Source organism: Sturnira hondurensis, unplaced genomic scaffold, assembly GCF_014824575.4.
Source record: "Sturnira hondurensis isolate 20B ecotype Veracruz unplaced genomic scaffold, ASM1482457v3 Scaffold0007036, whole genome shotgun sequence".
NCBI classification, from domain to species: Eukaryota; Metazoa; Chordata; class Mammalia; order Chiroptera; family Phyllostomidae; genus Sturnira; species Sturnira hondurensis.
The window spans coordinates 1,213,022-1,233,833 of record NW_028079667.1 but is presented as its reverse complement, the minus strand read 5'-3'; the positions used below and the strand labels follow the sequence as shown (position 1 = coordinate 1,233,833).

The window sequence follows — 20,812 nt, the reverse complement described above, 5'->3', positions numbered from 1 at the left end:
GTGCTTTAGGTGTTGTCAAGATCGTAAGTGATGAAAATGAACTTGTGATTGAAATTTTTGAAAATAATAAATTTCAGATAATGAAATATTATATATTAATAAGAGGATTTTAAAATATTTTATTTTTCAGGTGTTAATAGAAGTGAAAATAAGAATATCCAGATATTAAGGTATCTCATTTTATATTTATATTGAAGAATTCTGAACATACAGAACTGATACACTAATTTATTATAGCTATATCTTATCTATTTTAGAAACTCCTGCCTTGAACTTGATGAATGCCTAGGCTGGAATATCCAAGATAAAGCTATTAGGGCTTTCTCTGTGGTCTTCCAACTCTGCTGAGTGGAGCCTTCTGTATTCCATCCAGGGTCTGTGTGGCAGAGAGGAGGGGGTGTGGTTGGGGCTCTGAAGGCTTAAAGAAAGGCTTCCACTATTTCAAAACAGTTTGGAAAACACAAGTGTGATCTCTGTTAGTAACGGTGGAAACTGAGGCTCAGTTATGTGAAGAGAGATTTGCCTGTACTTTCTCAAGTAACCAATGTCAGAATTAAGGTTTCCTGATTCGAAGTGCTGTGCTTCTTCCATCCTGCCTCCCTATAAGAAGCTATTTTGTACTGGTGAAAAGTATGGTCTTAAATAGCTTAATTCTATATTACGTTATAATAATCCCTGTGTTTACTTAGTGCCGTCTAAATCCAGTTTCCTGTTAGCAGACCTCTATAAACTTGTATCTTTCTAATTAAATAGATAGCTATTTATTATGGAAATGAGTTCGTATACATGCTGATTATAAAGAGTATTGTTATTCATGTTTTACTGTCGTATTATAGGTTGAAGCAAGGATCATATATTAAGGCTGCTCCTGAGTTACCTGAGTTAACTCACTCTTTTGAGTTACACACTCTGTATCTCTATCGTATAGTCTTAATAGAGGTTAAATATTGTTTTCAAGGTCACATAGCTAGTGAATCCCAGAGCTGAGAGTTGAATCCTAGCAGTCAGTGACAACATCTAGAAAGAATGTGACTGAGAAAGCAGACCCTTAAAGCGATGTGAAGTTAACAAGCAGTTAAGAGTAACTCCAGCAGTGAAGTGCTGTTCATTGGCTGTTCCTGTGTTTCTGAGACTGCACTAGCCCACATACATTGTGCTGGGATCCGTCTTGGGGAGCCTTAGAATTTCCTAAGGAAAAGACACCTGTGGACTGGTTCTATGAGACTATGGATCCATTCTATAAAATCCCCAGTCTCAGGCTTCTGTGGAAGATAGAAGTGTTCAGCATCCTAGGGGCTTGAGTCATTAATTGATTAATATAACATACATTATAAGTAATCTGTACCAATCAAAATAGAGCATAGGTTCTAAATCAACTTACTGTGAGGGGCGGTCCCATTCTATCACAGTCCTGGGAGAGGTCCACCCTACACAGCCATAAGAAAAGAAACCAAGGTGAGGACTGTGCACATTGGAAAAGGTACAGCATGTTCTCACAGCCACCTTGTCTTCTGAAAACTGAGGAAAAGGGGTAAGAACCCAGGAGATACTGGAAAGCTCTTTAGCTCCCCTGTATAACGGAAACTAAGGCCTCTCCACCATTTTCCTTCAAAAGTCCTCTCTCTGTGGTTTGTGGTTCCTAAGACCTTTTCTGCAACATTCCAATCAAATAACCAGGGTAGAATCTTTACCCACCTATTGTCAAAAATGTAAGGCTTCCTTCAATGTGAATCTGTTCATAATTTGAAGTCAGTCAAAATTGTTCATAATAAATATTGGGCATACCAGAAAAGGCCGAGATCTCACCTTTATACTTTACTTAGAGATTTAAATAAAACACATGTAAATTCACATTATTATTCCCATATCAACAAAGTGCAGCATTTTAAAATTTATGACTTACTGAGGCAAAGTTTCCTTTTACCAAAAATCCTTCATTATTTAATAAGTTTTCTGTCTGCAAATAGGAATAATGTTCCAGTTTTTAAAGTATCATGAAAGTAGAGGAACAGTGAATGATTTGACCAAGTTGAAGATATGGTCAATCCAAAATACTGAAATTTTTAATTCAAGTTCTTTTTAAAAGGCAGATTTCATTACTGTAAAGTTCATAAAATAAGGAGCAGCATTGGCAAATAGAAGTACTAAGCATCTTCTTTGCCAATAAATGGTGGTTTTAAAATTCTTGTTGAAGTCATTAACCCTATACTGTCGTCTTTAAACTATTAATTTTCTAGGAAAAAATTTCCCTCTCAAGGCCTCCTACTCTTCAGTAGCCTACTACCTATCAGCAGATACTGAATTAATGAGTTTATTGCATTCATCATTTTATGCCAAAGTGAAAAAATGTGGCTTCTTTCTTTTTTTAATATTTTATTTATTTATTTTTAGAGAGAGGGGGAGGAGAAGAGAGAGAGAGAGAAACATCAATGTGTGATTGTCTCTCACGTACTCCCCACTGGGGACCTGGCCTGCAATACAGGGATGTGCCCTGACTGGGAATCAAACTAGCGACCTTTCGATTCACAGACCTGCGCTCAATCCATTGAGCTACAACAGCCAGAGCAATGCCCCCCAAAATTTGGTTTTTATATAAGGATATTCTAAACTCAAACCTTTTTTCTTTTCTCTCTTTTCTAACTTATAGTTCAAGTTCTCTTTACCTTGCTCGTAGGTTCTGTTTCATGCCTGATACCAAAAACTTGGGTATTAAGCAGAATGATTAAGCAGTATGATTGCCCAACACTGGGGCTATATGATTCTGCCTGTCCTGCTCACTGCTTCATGTACTTTGTGACAATAACATTACTCGGTAATTTGAATTATCTTGGTGTCTTTCATCATCCTGAACAATCCCCAAATACATCATGATAGTGTATAAGTTAAATTATACAGCGTGCGTTCATCATAAAACTTGCTTAAATTAGGGTTTTTTTCCCCGAATAGCAATCTCTTCTATTTAGAACATTTAAATTGCATAGCAATCTTGACTAACATTCCATTTATTGTAATTCTTTATGGAATGTCTCCATACCTACTACCAGTACTTATTTTCTAAAATCGATAGCACAAAACTTATTAAGGTAGAATTTATCTGATTATAGTTTTGACAGATGGCACCTCAGTAATCAAAAGGGAGAAACTGTGAATGAAATAAAAACCAATTCTGTTCAATGAAATTCTCTTCAGCTAACCAGTTTTTAAAAAAACTTTTAGGCCCTGGCTGGCATAGCTCAGTGGATTGAGCACAGGCCTGCGAACCAGAGGATCGCAGTTCGATTCCCAGTCAGGGCACATGCCTGGGTTGCAGGCCAGTTCCCAGCAGGGGACTCATGAGAAGCAAGCATACATTGGTATTTCTCTCCCTTTCTCCTTCTCTTCCCTTCTAAAGATAAATAAATAAAATCTTTTTTAAAAATCTGCTTAGGAGCATTTAATCTTGTGAAGATCTTATAAATAGAATTAAAAAAAACTTTTAACACTATGCTTATGATCATTAATTAATATGAAAATGATGAGCAGTGTATTATATATATTACTCTTTCTGTCATTTCTGATGGTTCATGCATATATATACACACATATTTGTATATAGTTTTTTAAGAGTCAAGATTTTGATTCATTAATTTGATCTGTTTTTCCATTTTTTACTTCGCTAATTTCTGCTTTATCTTTATTATTTCCTACCAGATGCTTCCTTTTGTTTTACTTTTTAGCTACCTTTTTGTGTTAGAAATTTAAATCACTTATTTTCATTGTTTCGTTTTTATTGAATAGAAGTTTAAGGCTAGGAACTTTTTTCTTTTCACTGCTTTAATGTTTCTCAGCTTCTGATGTGTAGTGTTTTCATTGGCATTATTTTTCAGAAATTCTTTAATTTCTGTTATTACCACACAATATAATGTTTTAGCTAAGTGGTTGTGTTATATGATACAGAGAATTGGAAGTAATATTTGTGTGGCACAGTGTGGCTCTGACTTTAAGTGCCCTTTGTCTTATGCAATAATACTCTTCGGCTTGAAGAGTTCGTGGTTTGGTACCAGGATTTGAATCCATGCTTTCTTATTGTTTTCATTTGTCTGGTAAATCTTTACCTATCACTTTATTTGTATTAGTGCTCTTTAAGTTTCCTCTGTGTACTGTATAGAGTTAAATTTTTTAAAAAGCCAATTTGAAAATAATTTTCTTTGAATTGGCAGCTTAAGTCTTTTCACATTTATTGACATGACTGTTATGTTTGGTCTAAATTCTGTCCCATTATTATTACATTATTATTATCCTGTGGTATAATTACTGTATGTGTTATTTGGGGTTTATTTTGTGTTTCTTCTTTACTTTTTCTTTTAAAATTTTTTCTTATTCACACTTTCTTACATTTTGTAGTAGTTTTATGTGCATGAGGTCTGCTTTTGTCTCTTCCTGCTCATTTAGTGAAGAGGATTCCGAGTTTGAGAGCGCCCTCTTCCGGGCAGTTTCTTTCATGGACAGTGGCGGTGTTGGAGTGGAAAGGATAGGAGGATTGGCACATCTTCGGGTTTCTGCTGCTTCCTGAATTTTCCCTCCATTTCCTGCTTTCCCTTTCTAACTCCAGTGAAGTTCACTACTTCTCTACATACCTGGTTCTCCCCAAGGAACACTGCTTCTCTGAGGCTACTACTTCCGGTCCCTGCACACTTTCCAGTCCTTAAGACTAGCCAGGGCTGTGGGCTATCAAGTTGCAGTTTGTGCTCAGCATCTCAGCTTTCATTGTTCACTTTCTGGGCTGAGTTTGTCTGTGCTTCCTCAGCCCCGCCCCCCTCCCCTCTCCTCTCCCATTCTGTGGGTCTTCAGGCTTACAGTGGGAGTAGGTGTAAGTCTGAGGGAGAAGTTTTGAAAAAAATGTTCACTCTGCTTGCAGGTGATTTGAAGGTTGTGGTATTCTCTGTCTTCTAGAGATGCCAAGGGTGGAAGGTGGTGAGTCCACGTGGTTTTATTCATTTGTTCCCTTTGTTGATTTTATGGTTGATTTCAGAAGGTAAGAGGGCGATTGGAATCAGAGCACCACCATTGCTTTCCAAACCCGCACGTTCCCTCTTGGGCTAATCTAAAATTATGAGCACTATTTGATATGAAAGATGTTTTTCAGTTCCTGTTAATAGTTTCTAATTTTCTGATTTGCGATTTACTTTTTTTACTAATTTGTGATTTTTTTTTTTACTAAAGTGATGTTTTCTTCCATCATTTGACAATGTAACTTTGAGAGAGACTTAAGGAGGGAAAAATCTCTATATCCAATTAGACTGTTAATTATAACAAAAATTAAAGTATTAGGCTTTTATTTTCAGGTTGTCTTTAATAAAACAGCCATCAAAATCAACAATTTTTACAATAATATTCTTTTCACTTACTAATTTTATATAATAAATTTTTGTATAAATATGTTCCTGGTGAAAAATTATTACTAAATTTCAGACAAGAGCAGTCAGTTTCTCTTTGATGAATTTTTCACATAAGATCTTGTTAATAAATATTGGATCCCTGTCTTTTATAGATAAGAACTAAAAGAACCAAACAGGGAAGCATTCATATTTCAAGATCTCTAAGAAGAGGTAGCAATATTTAATATGGAACAAAAACCTTGTGAATCAAATAATGAAGATCTTTTACCAAGTACTAGTATGACATCCAATGGAGGTATGTGTTCTTTATAAAACAAAATGGGGGAAAAGAATTAAGCAGTCTTCCTAATATTCATTCAAACTGCTGGTTTTTTTAGTGTGTTTTGTTTTTAACTGTTCAGGGGGCAGACCTTGGCCATGAATGTACTATATTGTTTATAAACCTACTTTTTGAGAAAGAAATTGTTTAGTCTTTAAAAATAGCATATCTGTTTTGTTTAGCATATATTTATATTACTCTTTTGGCTTCAAAATTGTTTCCATATCAAGGCACTTCAGCACATTCCATGTTTCTCTCAACACCTTCTCGTTCACGTGCTCTGAGCCAGAATTCTGTATCATCTTGACGTCTTTTCTCTTACCGACCCTCACATCCAGTGAGGCATCTGTCCTATTCTCAGAAATGCCTTTAGAATCCATTTTCCCCTCTCCATCCCCATTACTATTGGGTCGGTCACAAAGTTTGTATTTTTCTGTAAAACAGCTCTAGTAGAGCTTCGTTGTCTTTAACTTCATTAGAACCAGTTATGTTTGTTGTATTGCGAAGCTGTCATGTCAGCATGCATTAAAAAAAATGTATCCAAATTGGTGAATTTTTGTCTAGCTTTTTAATATTGAAGATGGAAGAAAATATGCAACATTTTCAGCATATTATGCTTTATTAAAGAAAGGTAAAAATGCCACTGAAACGCAAAAAAAATGTAGTGTATGGGGAGGGTTCTGTGACTGATCGAATGTGGTTCGTGAAGTTTCCTGCCGGAGATTTCTCTCTGGATGATGCTCCTGGGTCAGATAGACCACGGAAGTCGATAGCGATCAAATCGAGATATCAGTTGAGAACAATCACTGTCCTACCGTGCAGGAATAGCTGACATACTCAACATTTCCAAATCAATAAAGTTACTGGTGAAAATGAAAAATGTGCCTTTTATGGAAAAAGCCATATGGACTTTTTGGCCAACCCAATACTGTCCTAGTTCAGGCCCCCATCACCTCTGACTGAAATTATCTGAATCAAAAGATAGAAGTCTGGAAAACAGCAATGGGTGGAATAAACAGGTGAAACTTAATACAGGGAATTGGTAACAAGGGTAATGAAAGAGCTGAGAAGCCTATCAGGATGGGATAATCCAGAGATTAGTAACTGCAGGAAGCTGTTACCAGTCGTTGGGCTAGAAGGACCCGAGACAAAGAAGTCTTGTCAGTACAGGGAAGCTGGAGCTAGATGCTCGGAGAGGGCTCCTGCAGGGAGCTGAAGCCACCACTAACTGCCAGAGCCCATTGTAAGCCGGGGAGGGGGAAGCAATTCCTCAGCTTGTCTCCTCCTCCTCCGGCCTGATGTATGGTCTTTCTGCCAGCACCTCTCATTGTGAACCTAACTAGGAAAGGAGCTGGGAAAGGACCCTGGGAGAAGCAGTTCCCACAACACACAGCAAAATAGAGAAAGGACCCAGGCCATCTGGCAAATGGCTTGCACAGTCTCAACTGCTTTCTCTGTCTTGGCTCTCTCATCTAAAAGAAAGCATCCAGAGTTCATTCTCAATTACAAGCATATCTCATTTTCTTTGTGCTTTGCAGATGTTGCATTTTTTAAATTTTTTTTACAAATGGAAGATTTTGGCAATCCTGCGTGGAGTAAGTCTACCAGTGCCATTTTTCCAACAGGTTCAGGTGAAGGTTAGCATTTTTAGCAATAAGGTATTTTTAAATTAAGATATGTACATTTCTTAGACATAATGCAATTCCACACTTAATAGACTACAGTATAGTATAAGTATAATCTTTATATTCCCTGGGAAACCAAAAAAGTCATGTGACTCTTTGTTGCAATATTCACTTTATTGCGGCGGTCTGGAACCAACCCTGCAAATATCTCTGAGGTGTGCCTGTACAGGTCTGTTGTTTCACTGACCTGTTTAAAAACCATTATTTTAGTACCCTGTTTTGTAAATGCTTCTGCTTGTTAGTATGCTCATGCCCTGTAAGGCACCATTGTCACCTGTACTGTACTATACCCATCAAGCCTGTCTGCTCTCCCTAGCCCTCCTCTTCACTGACACGGTACCTGTCATACTTGGCGTGGGCCCTGGCACTTGGCTCGAAGATTGTCTCTTCCTCCTTAGACACATCATCCTGCCATAACACGACTGTCCTCATGGATGGCCCATCCAGGATCTTAGACTCACATCTTCTTGATCTTTTTCGTCCTTACGGTTTTGACCTTTATTCTAGCCACCCACTTCCCTATCTTGCTCTTGGATCTTATTACCAAGAACTGTTGGACTTCTGATACCCAGCCTCCTATCCTGTAGCTCTGTCTGTCACTCCGTATTCCTACAACACCTATCTTTCTGCCTCATGAAGGTAGTGGTTCTCAACCATGGCCCCATGTCGAAATCATCGTTTGGAATTTTTAAACATTTAAATGGCTCAGATCCAGTTGGTCTGGAATGGGGCTTGGGTACCACTCTTTGTTGATGTTTAAAGCTCCCCAGGTGGTCCTGACTTACAACTTCTCTAGATTCTGCCATTCTCTACTCAATTCCCAACCTCTTGTGTCTTTACTTTTCTAATATCATTCAACATTCTGGCCAATCACTTGCCAATGTCCTCAACTTTTTCCATTGCTGCACTCTTTGTATAGGGAAGCCCCAATCTTTATCAGGCAGACTGTCTCCCCCAGTTTTGTACTGGGCTGCTGGAAGGTTCTGCTAGAGAAAATATGCAAATGTGGATTCCCGCCAATTTGCCCCTTTGGAGTCACGGTCTCCCATCTTATCTGGGTCCTTGATGCTGCTGAGGGGTTTTCTCATGATCTTAGCCAGTTCTCTCTTCATCTCCCCCCCAATAATTATTTCACATGATATAAGTCCCTTATATTCTTATTGATATATTTCCCTTATATAAGTCCCTATTCACATTCTCAAGTCCCTTACCCTATGACCTTCTTTCTCACTTTCAGGTAACATTATTTCCTAACTGCCAGAGAAAATAAAGCCATTAGGCTGGTACTTTCTTAGCTTCTCATATCCCGCCCCTGAGATACACTTTTTCACAATCCATGCCTCTTTCCGTCATAGCTCAGTGGAGGCGGCAGCTTCTTAATTTGCTACTTATGCTTTAATTCCATCTCCACTATCACCACCTCATCCTCAGAGATGTGGCTGCAAAATCTCTGCCCTCAGTCACGCTGATGCTCTCAGTCTCTCGGTATTGGCATGCTAAATCTCTGCCAACCAAAGGATACTAACAAGTAAATAAATGAAATAAAGTAAAATAAAACCTTTTGCTCAACTTGTACCTTCTTTTCCTCATAGCTATGCCTTCTGAAAGAGAGGTATGTATTCACTGTCTTCATCATCCATTCACTCTAAGCTACTGACTTACGACTTTTAAACCCAGAATTCAATGAAATCACCCTGTCCAGCGTGACTAGATTTTCTCTTTTTGCTAAATCCAGTGGACTCTTTTCCCCTAACATTTTATATTATTTTTTTCAGAATGGTAGAAAAATTGAAAAAGCAGTGCAACAAATATCTTACATAACCTTTACCTGATGCACCACTTGTCAACATTTTATCATATTTGCTTATCTCTACACCTACAATTTATATTTCATTTTGGTGTTATTGAAGGCATCATGATTTTGCCTCAACACTTGAACATCTATCTCCTTAGAATAAGGATGATTTCCTGCTTCATTACTTTATTGTGTCTAAGTCACAAGTTATTTACATTTCTCTCATGTGCAGGATACATTTTCTCTCTCCCGAGAAGACTCCTAACAATCTAATCCCATGATAGTACCTGCTCAAAGGCCAGAGTCTCTTTATCTAAATGAGATTCAGGTATTGATGAAGCTCCTCAATTTTCATTCATTAAATGTAGCTCCTTGCATGGAGTTCCTCTTACTCTGAAGACCTGGGATACCCAACATTCAGTGGTGGGTAGGCACGGGATACCCACAATCCTATTTCAAGAGGGGAAAACATGATGCACTTGTCTATTGCAATTCTGAAATCCAGCTCCCTGGTGAGAACACAGGCCTGGGGATAATTCTCTGTGGTTCTCAACTCCATCTTCTGGACTCTTGAGAGACTCTGAATCCTTTCTTTTGCGTTAAAAGTACCATGTATTTTCAGTTGAGCACTTTTGTCAGTCTGCTTAGGAAAGGTCTCTTCGTCTCACGCTGCCTCTGTCTCAGTGCGACCCAGTGGTGTGTCTTGAATATAATTCTCTAAACCCTTCGTGGGTCTTTCGTAAATCTTCCTGGGTTTTATTTTTTGTCTTCCATTTAAATATTGGTATTTCCTCAGAGTACTCTTCTGGATCCTCTTCTCTTTTCCTAGCATAGACTGCCCCCAGACGATCCCGTCAACTCCAAGGATTCACTAGAACTCTTCCGCTGGTAATTCCCAAATCCTGTTCTCTTGAAGCAAAGATGCTCTCCTGAACTTCAGGTCCATGTACAGTATTTGCAAATCAAACAGCCTTACTTGGGTGTTGCTGAAGCCCAAACCCAAGAGAAATACTTGACACCTCCCTCTCTTTTACTTTCCACATGTATTTCTCAAATCCGTGCCTGTGAGTCTGTCACCACTGACTCTACTTTGGGGTGCACCCTTGCTGTTTCTTGCCTGCATCGATGACAGCCTTCTCCTACTTGGAGTCTCTACCGTCAGTTTTATCCCTATCAATGTGTTCTCCATACCAAAGCCAGAGAGCTTTTTCAAAACACGGACCTCCTTATTTCAATCCCCTACGTTCGGAGCTTTCAAAACGAAATCCAGACTCTTTGGCATGACCACAAGGCGCTTCGTGATCCGACCTACATTTTCATTCTCATATCTGGCCACTAATTTCCTCTCTCCCAGAATAAACTGTGCCATTTTAAGTCTCCTCATCAATAATTACGCTGCTCCCACTGCCCGGAATGCCCTTCCTCTCCTCTTGTCCTCCAGACTGGCTAAGTCTTACTCAGATGCTTCAAGTTTCATTCAACTCGTGTATCATTTGATTGCTATCAGGTGAAGCTCCCTCCTTCTCCCTAATCTCCTCCTGTTTAGCGTGTGCTCCTCTTTCTCAGAGATACTTTGCCTCGTCCGTCCCTTTGCCTCCTGATACCTTGAGCTCCTTCATGATTCAGTAAGAGAGTCACCTGGGATAATGTTTGCCACAAAGTTATTTTAGCAAGAAGTTAATTAATTAATTCTTTAATATTTAGGTTCTACAAGTCCCTTTTTTGTGTCATCTATTCGTGGTACAATAATTGAAAACACATCTTCATCTGGGATGTTGACACAAATTCCTTTTCCCCCTAAACATGAAGTAGAACTTGATTCTCACAAGAAAGTCATCCCTTATCCTGGAAAAGAACACATCGAGCGTGTTTTGGAAGAATATTCACATCAAGTCAAAGATTTGCAGAAAAGACTAAATGAAGTGAGTTGCATTCTATTCTCTCTGTACCTGAAGCCATTTTGGGAAGACAGTGAGCCACCGTGCCTTGGAATAGAACCTAAACTTTCTAGAAGAAAACCGTAACAATGGATTTATTGGTTAAGCTTGTTAACTAGGCCAATACCTTCTATTTCAGTATTAAAAATTAGGCTGATAAAAAGTCTACATACCTATTTTCTTTTGGTAATAATTAGTCACAGTGTCTTACTTAAATGGTATATTTTTTCCAGTTTTATTCTGATATGATTGACATTACAGTACTGTATAAGGTGTGTAACATAATGATTTGATTAGATATACCATGAAATGATTACCACAGTAACTTTAGTTAGCATCGATCATTTCATATAGATACAAAAGAAAAAAAAACAAAATACTTTCCTTGTGATGAGAACTCTTAGGATTTATTCTCTTAATAACTTTCACATGTATAACATAACAGTGTTAACTGTAGTTTTTATTGTCTTGTAACTTGAAGTTTGTACCTTTGACCACCTTCATCTAATTCCTTCTCCCCACCCCCTGCCTCTGGTAACCGCAAAGCCCATGATGGGTTTTTGTTGTTGTTGTTGTTTCTTTTTTTTGCATTCCACATATAAGTGAAATCATACAGTGTTTGTTTCTCTGACTTATCTTATTTAGCGTAATGCCCTCAAGGTTCTTCCATGCAGTCACAAATGCCAGGGTTCCCTCCTTTTCAGAGCTGAATGATATGCCATTGTTTGTGTGTGCACCACAACCTGATTCTTCATTGTCTGCCAGTGCACGCTTAGGTTATTTCCATGTTTGGGCCCTTGTGAATAATTCTGCTGTGAACCTGTGCGTGCAGGGATCTCTTCGATTTAGTATTTTTATTTCTTTTGTACATATTGCCAGAAGTGGGATTGCTGGATTGAATGGCGGTCTATTTTTAATTTTTTGAGGAATCTCCACACTGTCTTCCATAGTGGCTGTACCATGTACATTCTCACCGACAGTGCACAAGGTTCCCCTCTCTTCACACCCTGGAAAGGGTTCCTGCAGGCTCCAGGTGTGTGTTGGATTAGATGCCCACGTCTCAGGACGACCCTTTAATATAAGCAGGTGAGCCTCCTTCATTCTAAGTCTGAGCACAGTTGGCTGCCTCTGAGCTGGGCCCTGGGTGCAAGTGTTTGAGCACGGTACCCCTTTAGAAGCTTCTCAGCTTCTACAGTGTTGAGGTCTCAGGACTCAAGCCTTGTTGTTTTTCCAAGTCAGATGTTTTGGGGACTCACCTTTCACATGTATGTCTTAAAAGTTGGGCTGCCTGATGTGGAGGCTGAACCTTTCATTCCCCAGGGAGAAGCTCTGGGTTCTGAGTTCCCTCCCAGTGCGGGACACTGTGCTGTGAGTGGGGTTTATGGCGAGGCTGTATCCCAGCCTCTTCTATTCACTTCAGTGTTGTTTTCTTCTTGTTTGTCCAATTTGTTGTCTTCGCTCAGCAAGCCTTGAGGTTTTCCTAGAGAGGAAATTGTTTTGTATGTAGCTGTAAACTCAGTGTGTTTGTGGGAGGGGGTGAGGTCAGGATCTTTCTGCATCACAGTATTGACCTGGAACCGGTACTCCCCTGTCTTTTCGATGATACAGCATTTAACAGGTCAGAGGTGATACCTCATTGGGGTTTTGATTTGCTTTTCCCTAATGGTTAGTAATGAGCATCTTTTTATGCATCTACCATCTGTATGTCTTCTTTGAAAAAAATGTATTTTGCCCATTTTTAAATTGGACTTTGTTTTCTGCTAGTGAGTTGTATGCGTTGTTTGTGTATTTTGTATATTAACCCCTCTTTAATACATGATATGCAAATATTTGTCTCATTCCATAGTTTGTCTTTTGCTGTGCTAATGGTTTAATTTTAATGAAACTTGAATTGCACAAAATTTTATAATTAATGACGTTCACTGATGATTATAATTAATCATTGGTTCAGGCCTGCTGCCCTGCTATCGTGACACCTGCTTTTCCTTTACGAAGCAGCGGGAGGGGATAGGTTTTTGATGTATGTGTACACATGATAGCTGAACAATGTAGAGAACATTTTTGCTAAAATCTTCAAGTAGACCTGAGAAGAATCAGGCTGATTTTGGTTAGCTTTACAATTGCACGTTGGGTCCCAGTAGTCCATAGCCTGAAAAGTCAAACTTACCAGTTTATACGAAGGCCTTTGTGGTCTAACCTCTCCCTGCACATTTTAGTCTCTTCTGTGCCTGCTCATCATGTAGCCTCCATTCCAGCAACATCAAACTACTTTCTCTTCCCAGGATGTACCATGCTGCTCTAGCCCTCATGCTTTTGCCCAGGTAATTTCCTCTCCTCTACCTTGTCTACCTGGCAAATTTTTATTATCCATTGATACTTAGCTTAGGCATTTTCTTCTCTGAAGCCTTTCCTCTAGACAGCAGTAGGTGTGTTCTCCTTTGCCCTTTGTGCATGTCTGCTGGACTACATTTTATTGTATTCATGAACACATCGGTCTACCTCAGCAGACGGTGTAAGCACTTGCAGGATAAAAGCAAACCTACACACAGCCTTAGTTAAGTGCTGAAAAAGGAAATCCTGTTCTTACTTTATAACTCCAGTGTTTCTCAAATTTCTCTATAATACAAAGCTTTTGGGAGTGTTTTTCCATTGCTTCATTATCAGTCTTTGTTTCTTTGGATCTTTATTACTGGCTCTTTGCTTATTGTTTAATCTTGGTCTCTTAAATTTTATTATCTTCCTTCAGATGTTCAATAGTTTTGGCTTTTTGTTTATACTCAAGGATGAACCCTGTAAAAACTGATGGCAAGCTCTCTATTTATGGGAAGAACCTGATGACTTTGCTTTGGGATGATTGGTTGGTCATCAACTATTATGCTGGGAGACCCCCTTAGTGCCTGATTTTAGAGATCTTCGTGAATTTCTTTGTAGTAGAAGACCTTGATTTGGGTAGTGGTTGTCTGCTGCCAAGTATTGTAAGTGGTTTGGAGGTGGCGGTTCAGTTTTCTATGCAACATTTCAACCAATTTTCCTGTTCTCGGGCGTAAAACTTATTCCTACCGCTGTATTGAGCCGGAAGTCAGATTTGTTTTAGAAACAGTGTTTTGGTGTAAAGTAGAGAATGGGTTGAAAGAGGGCAAGCTTGAGACAGTGAGATTAGTAAAGGTATTACGGTAGTCTAGGTGAGAAATGTTTCAGTAGGCCTGAACAGCGGTGAAAGGAGAAGGAAGTGCACACGAAAGTAAATTAATAATAGAGTCTTCGGAAATTATAGCTATACAAATATGTTCCTTTAATGGAGATTAATTTGCGTGGCATTTTATTTTTCAGAGCAATGAATTGCATGAGAAACAGAAGTTTTACTTACGGCAGTCAGTCATCGACTTGCAAACAAAGCTGCAGGAGATGCAAATGGAGAGAGATGCCATGGCGGACATCAGGTTGGGAACTGTCACCGAGGTTATTGTAGAGCTTTACTCTTCGTAGCATAAAACTACTTGTATGATTGTAAGTTTTATTAATGTTATTTTTTCTCTCTTATTTATTTCGTAGGCGAAGGGAGAGTCAGTCCCAGGAGGATTTAAGAAATCAGCTTCAAAATACAGTGCATGAACTCGAAGCTGCCAGGTGCCTGAAGGAGAACATGCTGAAAGATAGCAATACGCAGATAGAGCAGCTGAGGAAGATGATGCTTAGTCATGAGGGAGTGCTTCAGGAAATCCGATCAATCCTAGTTGACTTTGAGCAAACCTCAGGCAAGAAAATACATGAATGCGACAGTGTGTCTACTATCCACTTCCGCAACATGGGCTCAGCTGTTAGTAAAACCCTAAGAGAATTAGACACAGAGATTTCATATCTTAAAGGGAGGATATTTCCAGTAAGTGGTGAGAACACGACTTCAATTTTATATTACATTTTATTAAGACAATAGTAATTAGGTATATAATATTTTTAAATTCTTAAAAATAAGTTCTCGTTTTTTACTCTAAAATAACAGAAGTTCCTTCCACACTGTTCTCTCTTAATAAAAGGAATTAGCTTGATTGACTTGTATAGTTTTACGAGAATATGTAACCAGAAAAGACACCGGCGTTTAGGCTGCCTGTCACTACCAAATCCAATAAGCAGTGACAGCGATTTAATCTTTTATGGCGCTTTATTAAGATGGCCAGCGATCTGAGAAGATGGCAGGTTCATACCCTAACAAACCATCTTCCGTTCTCTTTTCTGGCCAGACCTTTTATGGTGGGGGGGTGCTGAACAAACAAGGTGTGGTGAGGACTTTGAGATTCAGAAGCTGCAACATTCCTGTCCTCCGCAGTTAGCTCTTCCCAAGGGGGGAGGTCATCTGCTCCCCTGGAACACAAAGGCCCGGATGTCTCCAACTTGTCCCCAGGCGGTAGTCTCTAGCCAGTGCCCCAGGAGGTCTGCTGTTTTTCCCAGGAGCCAGGATGGGCCTTTTCTGTAGTTTCTGAAACAAAAGCTTTAACATACACATTACTTGCTAGACTTAACAACTTTTTACCTTAAGCTAAAATTTTCTAAGTCTTGAGTCCCGCATCAGATATAGCCAAACTAAAAGATCTAATAAAATACAGTATTAGAACATATCCAATTTAAGCATTACTTCTGTTTGCTTTTCTTTCTAAAGCATTCCTTGAGTTGGAAAAATCTCTAAATTTTATGAGTTTTGATTAACTAGCTTCTAAATCAACAAGTTTCTAAATCTTTTTAATAACCAGGTTGAGAGTCAGCTTGAAGCACTGAAATCTGAATCACAGAACAAAATAGAACTACTTCTTCAACAGCATCAAGACAGGTAGGTACCTGCCTGAGGTCGAAATCAGTGATGCTGTCCAGCAAGTCTCCAGTCCCTCCCCAGCAATTCCAACATCTAATAAGCTCTGAAACACAGAAGTTTTTTGTTTCATAGGTTTGTGGCAAACTCTTAAAGAAATAAATTAGTCTGGCACTTGTTAAACAGTAGGGAACATTTTATTCAAAATTACTGACACAGGAGTTTGCATTAGAGCAGGGGTGTCAAACTCGTTTTCACTGGGGGCCATGTCAGCCTCAAGGTTGCCTTCAAAGGGCCAAGTGTAATTTTAGGACTATGTAAATGTAACTTCTCCTTAACAGTTTAGCAAGAGCTCAGCACTGCCACTGGGTAGAAGCAAGATGCTGGGCCATATAAAAAAGGTGGAGGCCTGTGGGCCCGCGTTTGCCACCTGTGCGTTAGAGAGCTCAGGCTCAACTCCTAGCACAAGGACAAGGACAAGGACAAAGACAAGCCAGGATTCATAGCCAGATGCAGGGTGAGGGGGTCATTGGATGGAAAATTACCAAGAGGATACATGAAGGGTGAGCAGATTCTCACTAAACTGACTTAGCAAGATTCTTACTAAGCCCAGATTTATTAAGGGGGTGGAGGAGCGGGAGGGGCAAGACACCAAGGTCAAGGCCTAGCTGAGAAGGAAACTCCGAGGAGCCTGACTAAAATTTGGTCGGGGAGAAAGCCTTTGTCACTCATTTGTTGGCAAAACCTGACCTGTGCTGATGCGAAGCTTTTTATAGTCTTTATGATTTAGTGAATACTTTAAAAACCTTTTGTTGCCTTATTAATATGTTTGGTGTATGGGAGACTTCCCTAGATCTCCCTGAGGATGTCATATAATATATAGTACTTATAATTTATTAGCATTGTAAGTTTTTTTTGTTTTTTTTTTATGTATCTTTAGAAGGGAAGGGAAGGAGAGAGGGAGAGAAATATCAATGTATGGTTGCCTCTTATGTGTCTCCTGCTTGGAACTGGCCTGCAACCCAGGCATGTGCCCTGACTGGGAATTGAACCGCAATTGTGTGGTTCGTGTAAACTTTTTTAAAACCACGAATTCCAAAACCTAGCTAGTCCCCAAAGGATTTGGATAAAGAACTCTGTACCTAACTTTGACGCATTGTCATTAAAAAAGTAGCATATTCAAAGCTAAAAGTAAATTTGAATATTGGAAATGATTAATTTTTAAAATAATTTATAGGCTAAATCTTTAGTCAAATAACAATCACCACATGTTTTAATAGGGTCGAGCAGTTGATAAGTGAACATGAAGTTGAGGTAACAGGACTTACCGAGAAAGCCAGCAGTGCTCGAAGCCAAGCCAATAGCATCCAGAGTCAGCTGGAAATCATTCAGTACGTGTGTCCCGGTGGTTTGCAATCCATAGTCTTTTATCTTCGTTTTGTTTTTATTTTCTGTTTTAAGATCTTTTTAAAATTGCTTGATAATTGATTTCACAAGAGGGTAAAACTTTCCTAACATTCAAGTGACTAGAAAGATTACTTAACATACAGATAATATTATATGACCATATCAGAAGTATTATTGTAAGTATTTGGACCTTTCAGATTGAATGTTTTAAATATTGTTCAGCTGACAGGATAAAACAAACACATATACATTGTCTAAATATGTGTATTAATCAAATGTATATGTGCATATAAATAATTTTATAATCTGATTTTGTATGGTGAAACCTCTTTATGGATGTTTTCAAACATACATAAAAGTAAATAGTGTAAGGGACTCCCACATACACACTGCATAGCTTTAACAGTTAACATTTTTGAACTTTTAAGAAGCAGTTTTGGAAAATACAAGATGATTGGCCTAATAGTGCCATATAAAATAATTAGTGGGAGGATCTAAAAGCTAGAGTGCCCTAGGAATCACACTTATTCTTGGTTTGGTGTTTGATTTTATTCCCCCTTTGAACCCTTCCTAGAGAGCAAGCAAGAAACCAAAATTCTATGTATATGCGCCAACTCAGTGAACTGGAATCTACTGTTTCTCAGCTACGGTCTGAATTACGGGAAGCCAAAAGGATGTATGAAGACAAGGTGAGTTTAGATTTTGCTGCTCTGCTTCCAGAGACTATTATACACAGACTCAATCATGTGGTTTTTATTAGTTTATTTGAAAATGAGGAATCAAAGTAATCATTTCAAGGTAAAAATTTATAAGATGGATACCGAATAATTTTTATTTAAATTGTTTGCTCGCATTAACTCATTCTTAGGAAAAAAAAGTTCCTGCCTACTTTTAAGGAAGTTTCTAAAAAATAAACTAAAGAATAAGGCCCCTTTAATTACTTTTACAAGGCTTAGCTTTAGCAAATACTGCAGCGCCGGCTGCTGTCCTCCCACCACTCGGTACCTTGGGGGCTGCCTGCTCTCTTACTTCAACCCCTGCTTATTCACTACTGTGCTGCTGGAAAACTGAATTAAGAAGCTGAATCTTCAACTCTCATCACACAGTTGCTTTTAAAACCGGATACTCATTAATAGTTTATATTCTGTTTTCTCTCACATTACTTAGCTCAAGAGAAATATTCATTATCGTTACCAACCATTTTCCCAGATCCTAGGCCTTTTGTTAGTTTCAAGTGTTAATAAAACCATAGCAACCCTACAAACAAGCAAAGAGTGGCCATTCAGAGGGGCTCGTATTCTGTTTTCTTGTGGGAATTTACACCTGCTATCCCAGCCCCTGTTTTGTGAATTCCACCTTTATCTGCAAAGTGTCCCAGTTCAGAAGATAATTTTCATGCGTAGTCATCCTACTTAGGAGAACCTATGGTTCTAACCATTCCTTTTAGCCAATTTCTCACACCGTAGCTTATTGGGGGGAAATAGAGTATAAGGAAAATACCAGCTTTCCATTATAAAATTACCCAGATCCACAGGATAACAGTATAAGAAAAGAAGCGCCTTATGGGAAGAGACAACTTAGTATTGCAGCACTGACTGAATATTCCACCATCTGACCTCTTGAGCACCTCATTTAATTATCACTGTCACCCCAGTGCTGGCCACAGAGAGGTGCTGTTTCTCCTAGGTTCTCTGGTTCAAGCATGTAATATGAGATCTTGACATAAAGTCCCTCTGGCACAGCTAAAATAAGAATGGAAAATTTGGACATGACTTTATTAAAGTCTCAACAATAAAGAGTAACAAGAAACTATATAATTTCACTTATGAGATGTGGATCCCCTACAGCCATGGCTTTCACATATTTTGATCACTACCCACAGTAAGAGATGTAGTTGGACTTACGATCTAGTACACTCAGCTGAAGCAGTTTTGCAAAACAACATCTACCCCCTTACATATGCTGCTGGCTCTCTTCCGTTCTCTTCATATGCTGATTTGATGCTCCCTAAATTGATTTCCTGATTCACTGGTGGGTTCCACTGAGAATAACACTGCTCTACAGAATCTCTTCCCTTTGCTCTTCACCTGAATTCTTGTGTCAAAGTCATTTCAGCCCCTGCTACTTACCATCAGCCTTAAGGATACTTAGACTACTTAAGGTTAAACCCAAGAAACAAAAGCCCAGAGAGAAACCATTGTTCTTTTCTGCCTCTCTTATGCCTGCTTTTTGTGTTCTAGTTTCTTCTCTCAGGATGAGCTTTTCCCCTGAAGATGGATAGTGGGAGTGTCCACCCCATTCTGGGCAGACCAAACCTACACAAAAGGTCTTAATCTCAGCCGGCAGCAGGATGGTCGTGATTTCAGCACAGCGTGGGGTGGAAGCATGCTCTATTTATTGCTCAGATCTCGAGGAGGTTGGCACAGTGGCAGAACGAAGTACTGACAATCTGACAGCCAGACAGGAAGTAGGACAGTTGTGTTATTACCCAGTACAACAGCTGGTATTCATCACAATGCAAATCATCTTGAAAAGATTAAATATTCATTGTTTATTGACAGATGAAACTCTTTGAAAAGTCATGAAGTACTAAAAACTAATCTGTTTCTCTTACATGATTTGAGGTTGCTATAGCTTTCCCCATTGTAATGTTTCTTGGAGAAATTATCCCTTCATAAGCCCTCACCCATTGTTTGCTAATTTGCATGTGGTCTGATATATAGCATCGTGCTGATGAACTCCAAATTGGCCATGGTGGAAAGTTTGAGAAAAAACTGAAATATACATCTAAATAATACAAAAATAGCTTTTGAGTTTTTACAAACGTCTCTTTGGCATTATAGAAGCATACGCATCCTGATGAATGACTGCAAACTTTCTGTACGAGTGGTTTGAGGTCACATAGATACAAATATAATATTGGAATTATTGTCTTGTTTTGCTCTAATGTAAACAGTGCATCTTAAACAGTCAACATTTAAAAGAAATAAGGGGGGGGCGTATCTAATTAATTTTAATTCAGATCACTGAGATTTATAATATAGCCTATTGAACCTAAATGAGGTGGCACCTAATTGGTGGGTAGTTAGAGTCTCACAGTATAGTGACTCCCTTTAGTCAGGAAACACTGAGAGATGATCGTCCTGCTGTGTTCATTGAGATTGGAATATGTTCTGGCCTGAAAGGCATTAATACATGGCATAACTGAGAGAGGCAGATCAAGCAATTTAGCAATAGGAATGCATTTTGGATTCATGAAAAATTCTATTGCTATGAACTGTTTTTGCTGTAGTGAATTGAATATAGAATCTTAAAAAATGCAGATTCTTCTGTCTATTTTTACGGACCTTGACTTCACATTCCAAAGCCTATTAAAACTTTAAAATCGCCCTGGCTGGTGTGGCTCAGTGGATTGAGCTCAGGCCTGTGAACCAAACAACCATGGTTCAGTTCCCAGTCAGGACACGTGCCTGAGTTGCGGGCCAGTTCC

General features: G+C 38.9%; 1 protein-coding gene across 6 annotated transcripts in view; it reads left to right on the top strand.

Moving 5' to 3' along the window:
• The window catches only part of CCDC158 (coiled-coil domain containing 158), a 63,205-nt gene that overhangs the window by 5,078 nt on the left and 37,315 nt on the right, over positions 1–20,812 (top strand). For 4 of the 6 annotated variants that reach the window (XM_037050988.1, XM_037050987.1, XM_037050989.1 and 1 more), the window contains exons 2-9: positions 131–170; positions 5,531–5,673; positions 10,882–11,099; positions 14,445–14,554; positions 14,667–14,994; positions 15,860–15,936; positions 17,196–17,306; positions 17,897–18,011. In XM_037050988.1, coding sequence (XP_036906883.1) covers positions 5,604–5,673; positions 10,882–11,099; positions 14,445–14,554; positions 14,667–14,994; positions 15,860–15,936; positions 17,196–17,306; positions 17,897–18,011 — 1,029 coding nt within the window. In that variant the 5' untranslated portion in view covers positions 131–170; positions 5,531–5,603. Of the gene's footprint in view, positions 1–130; positions 171–5,530; positions 5,674–10,881; positions 11,100–14,444; positions 14,574–14,666; positions 14,995–15,859; positions 15,937–17,195; positions 17,307–17,896; positions 18,012–20,812 lie in introns of those variants that run through there. The other 2 variants (XM_037050990.1, XM_037050991.1) reach the window with 2 other exon arrangements.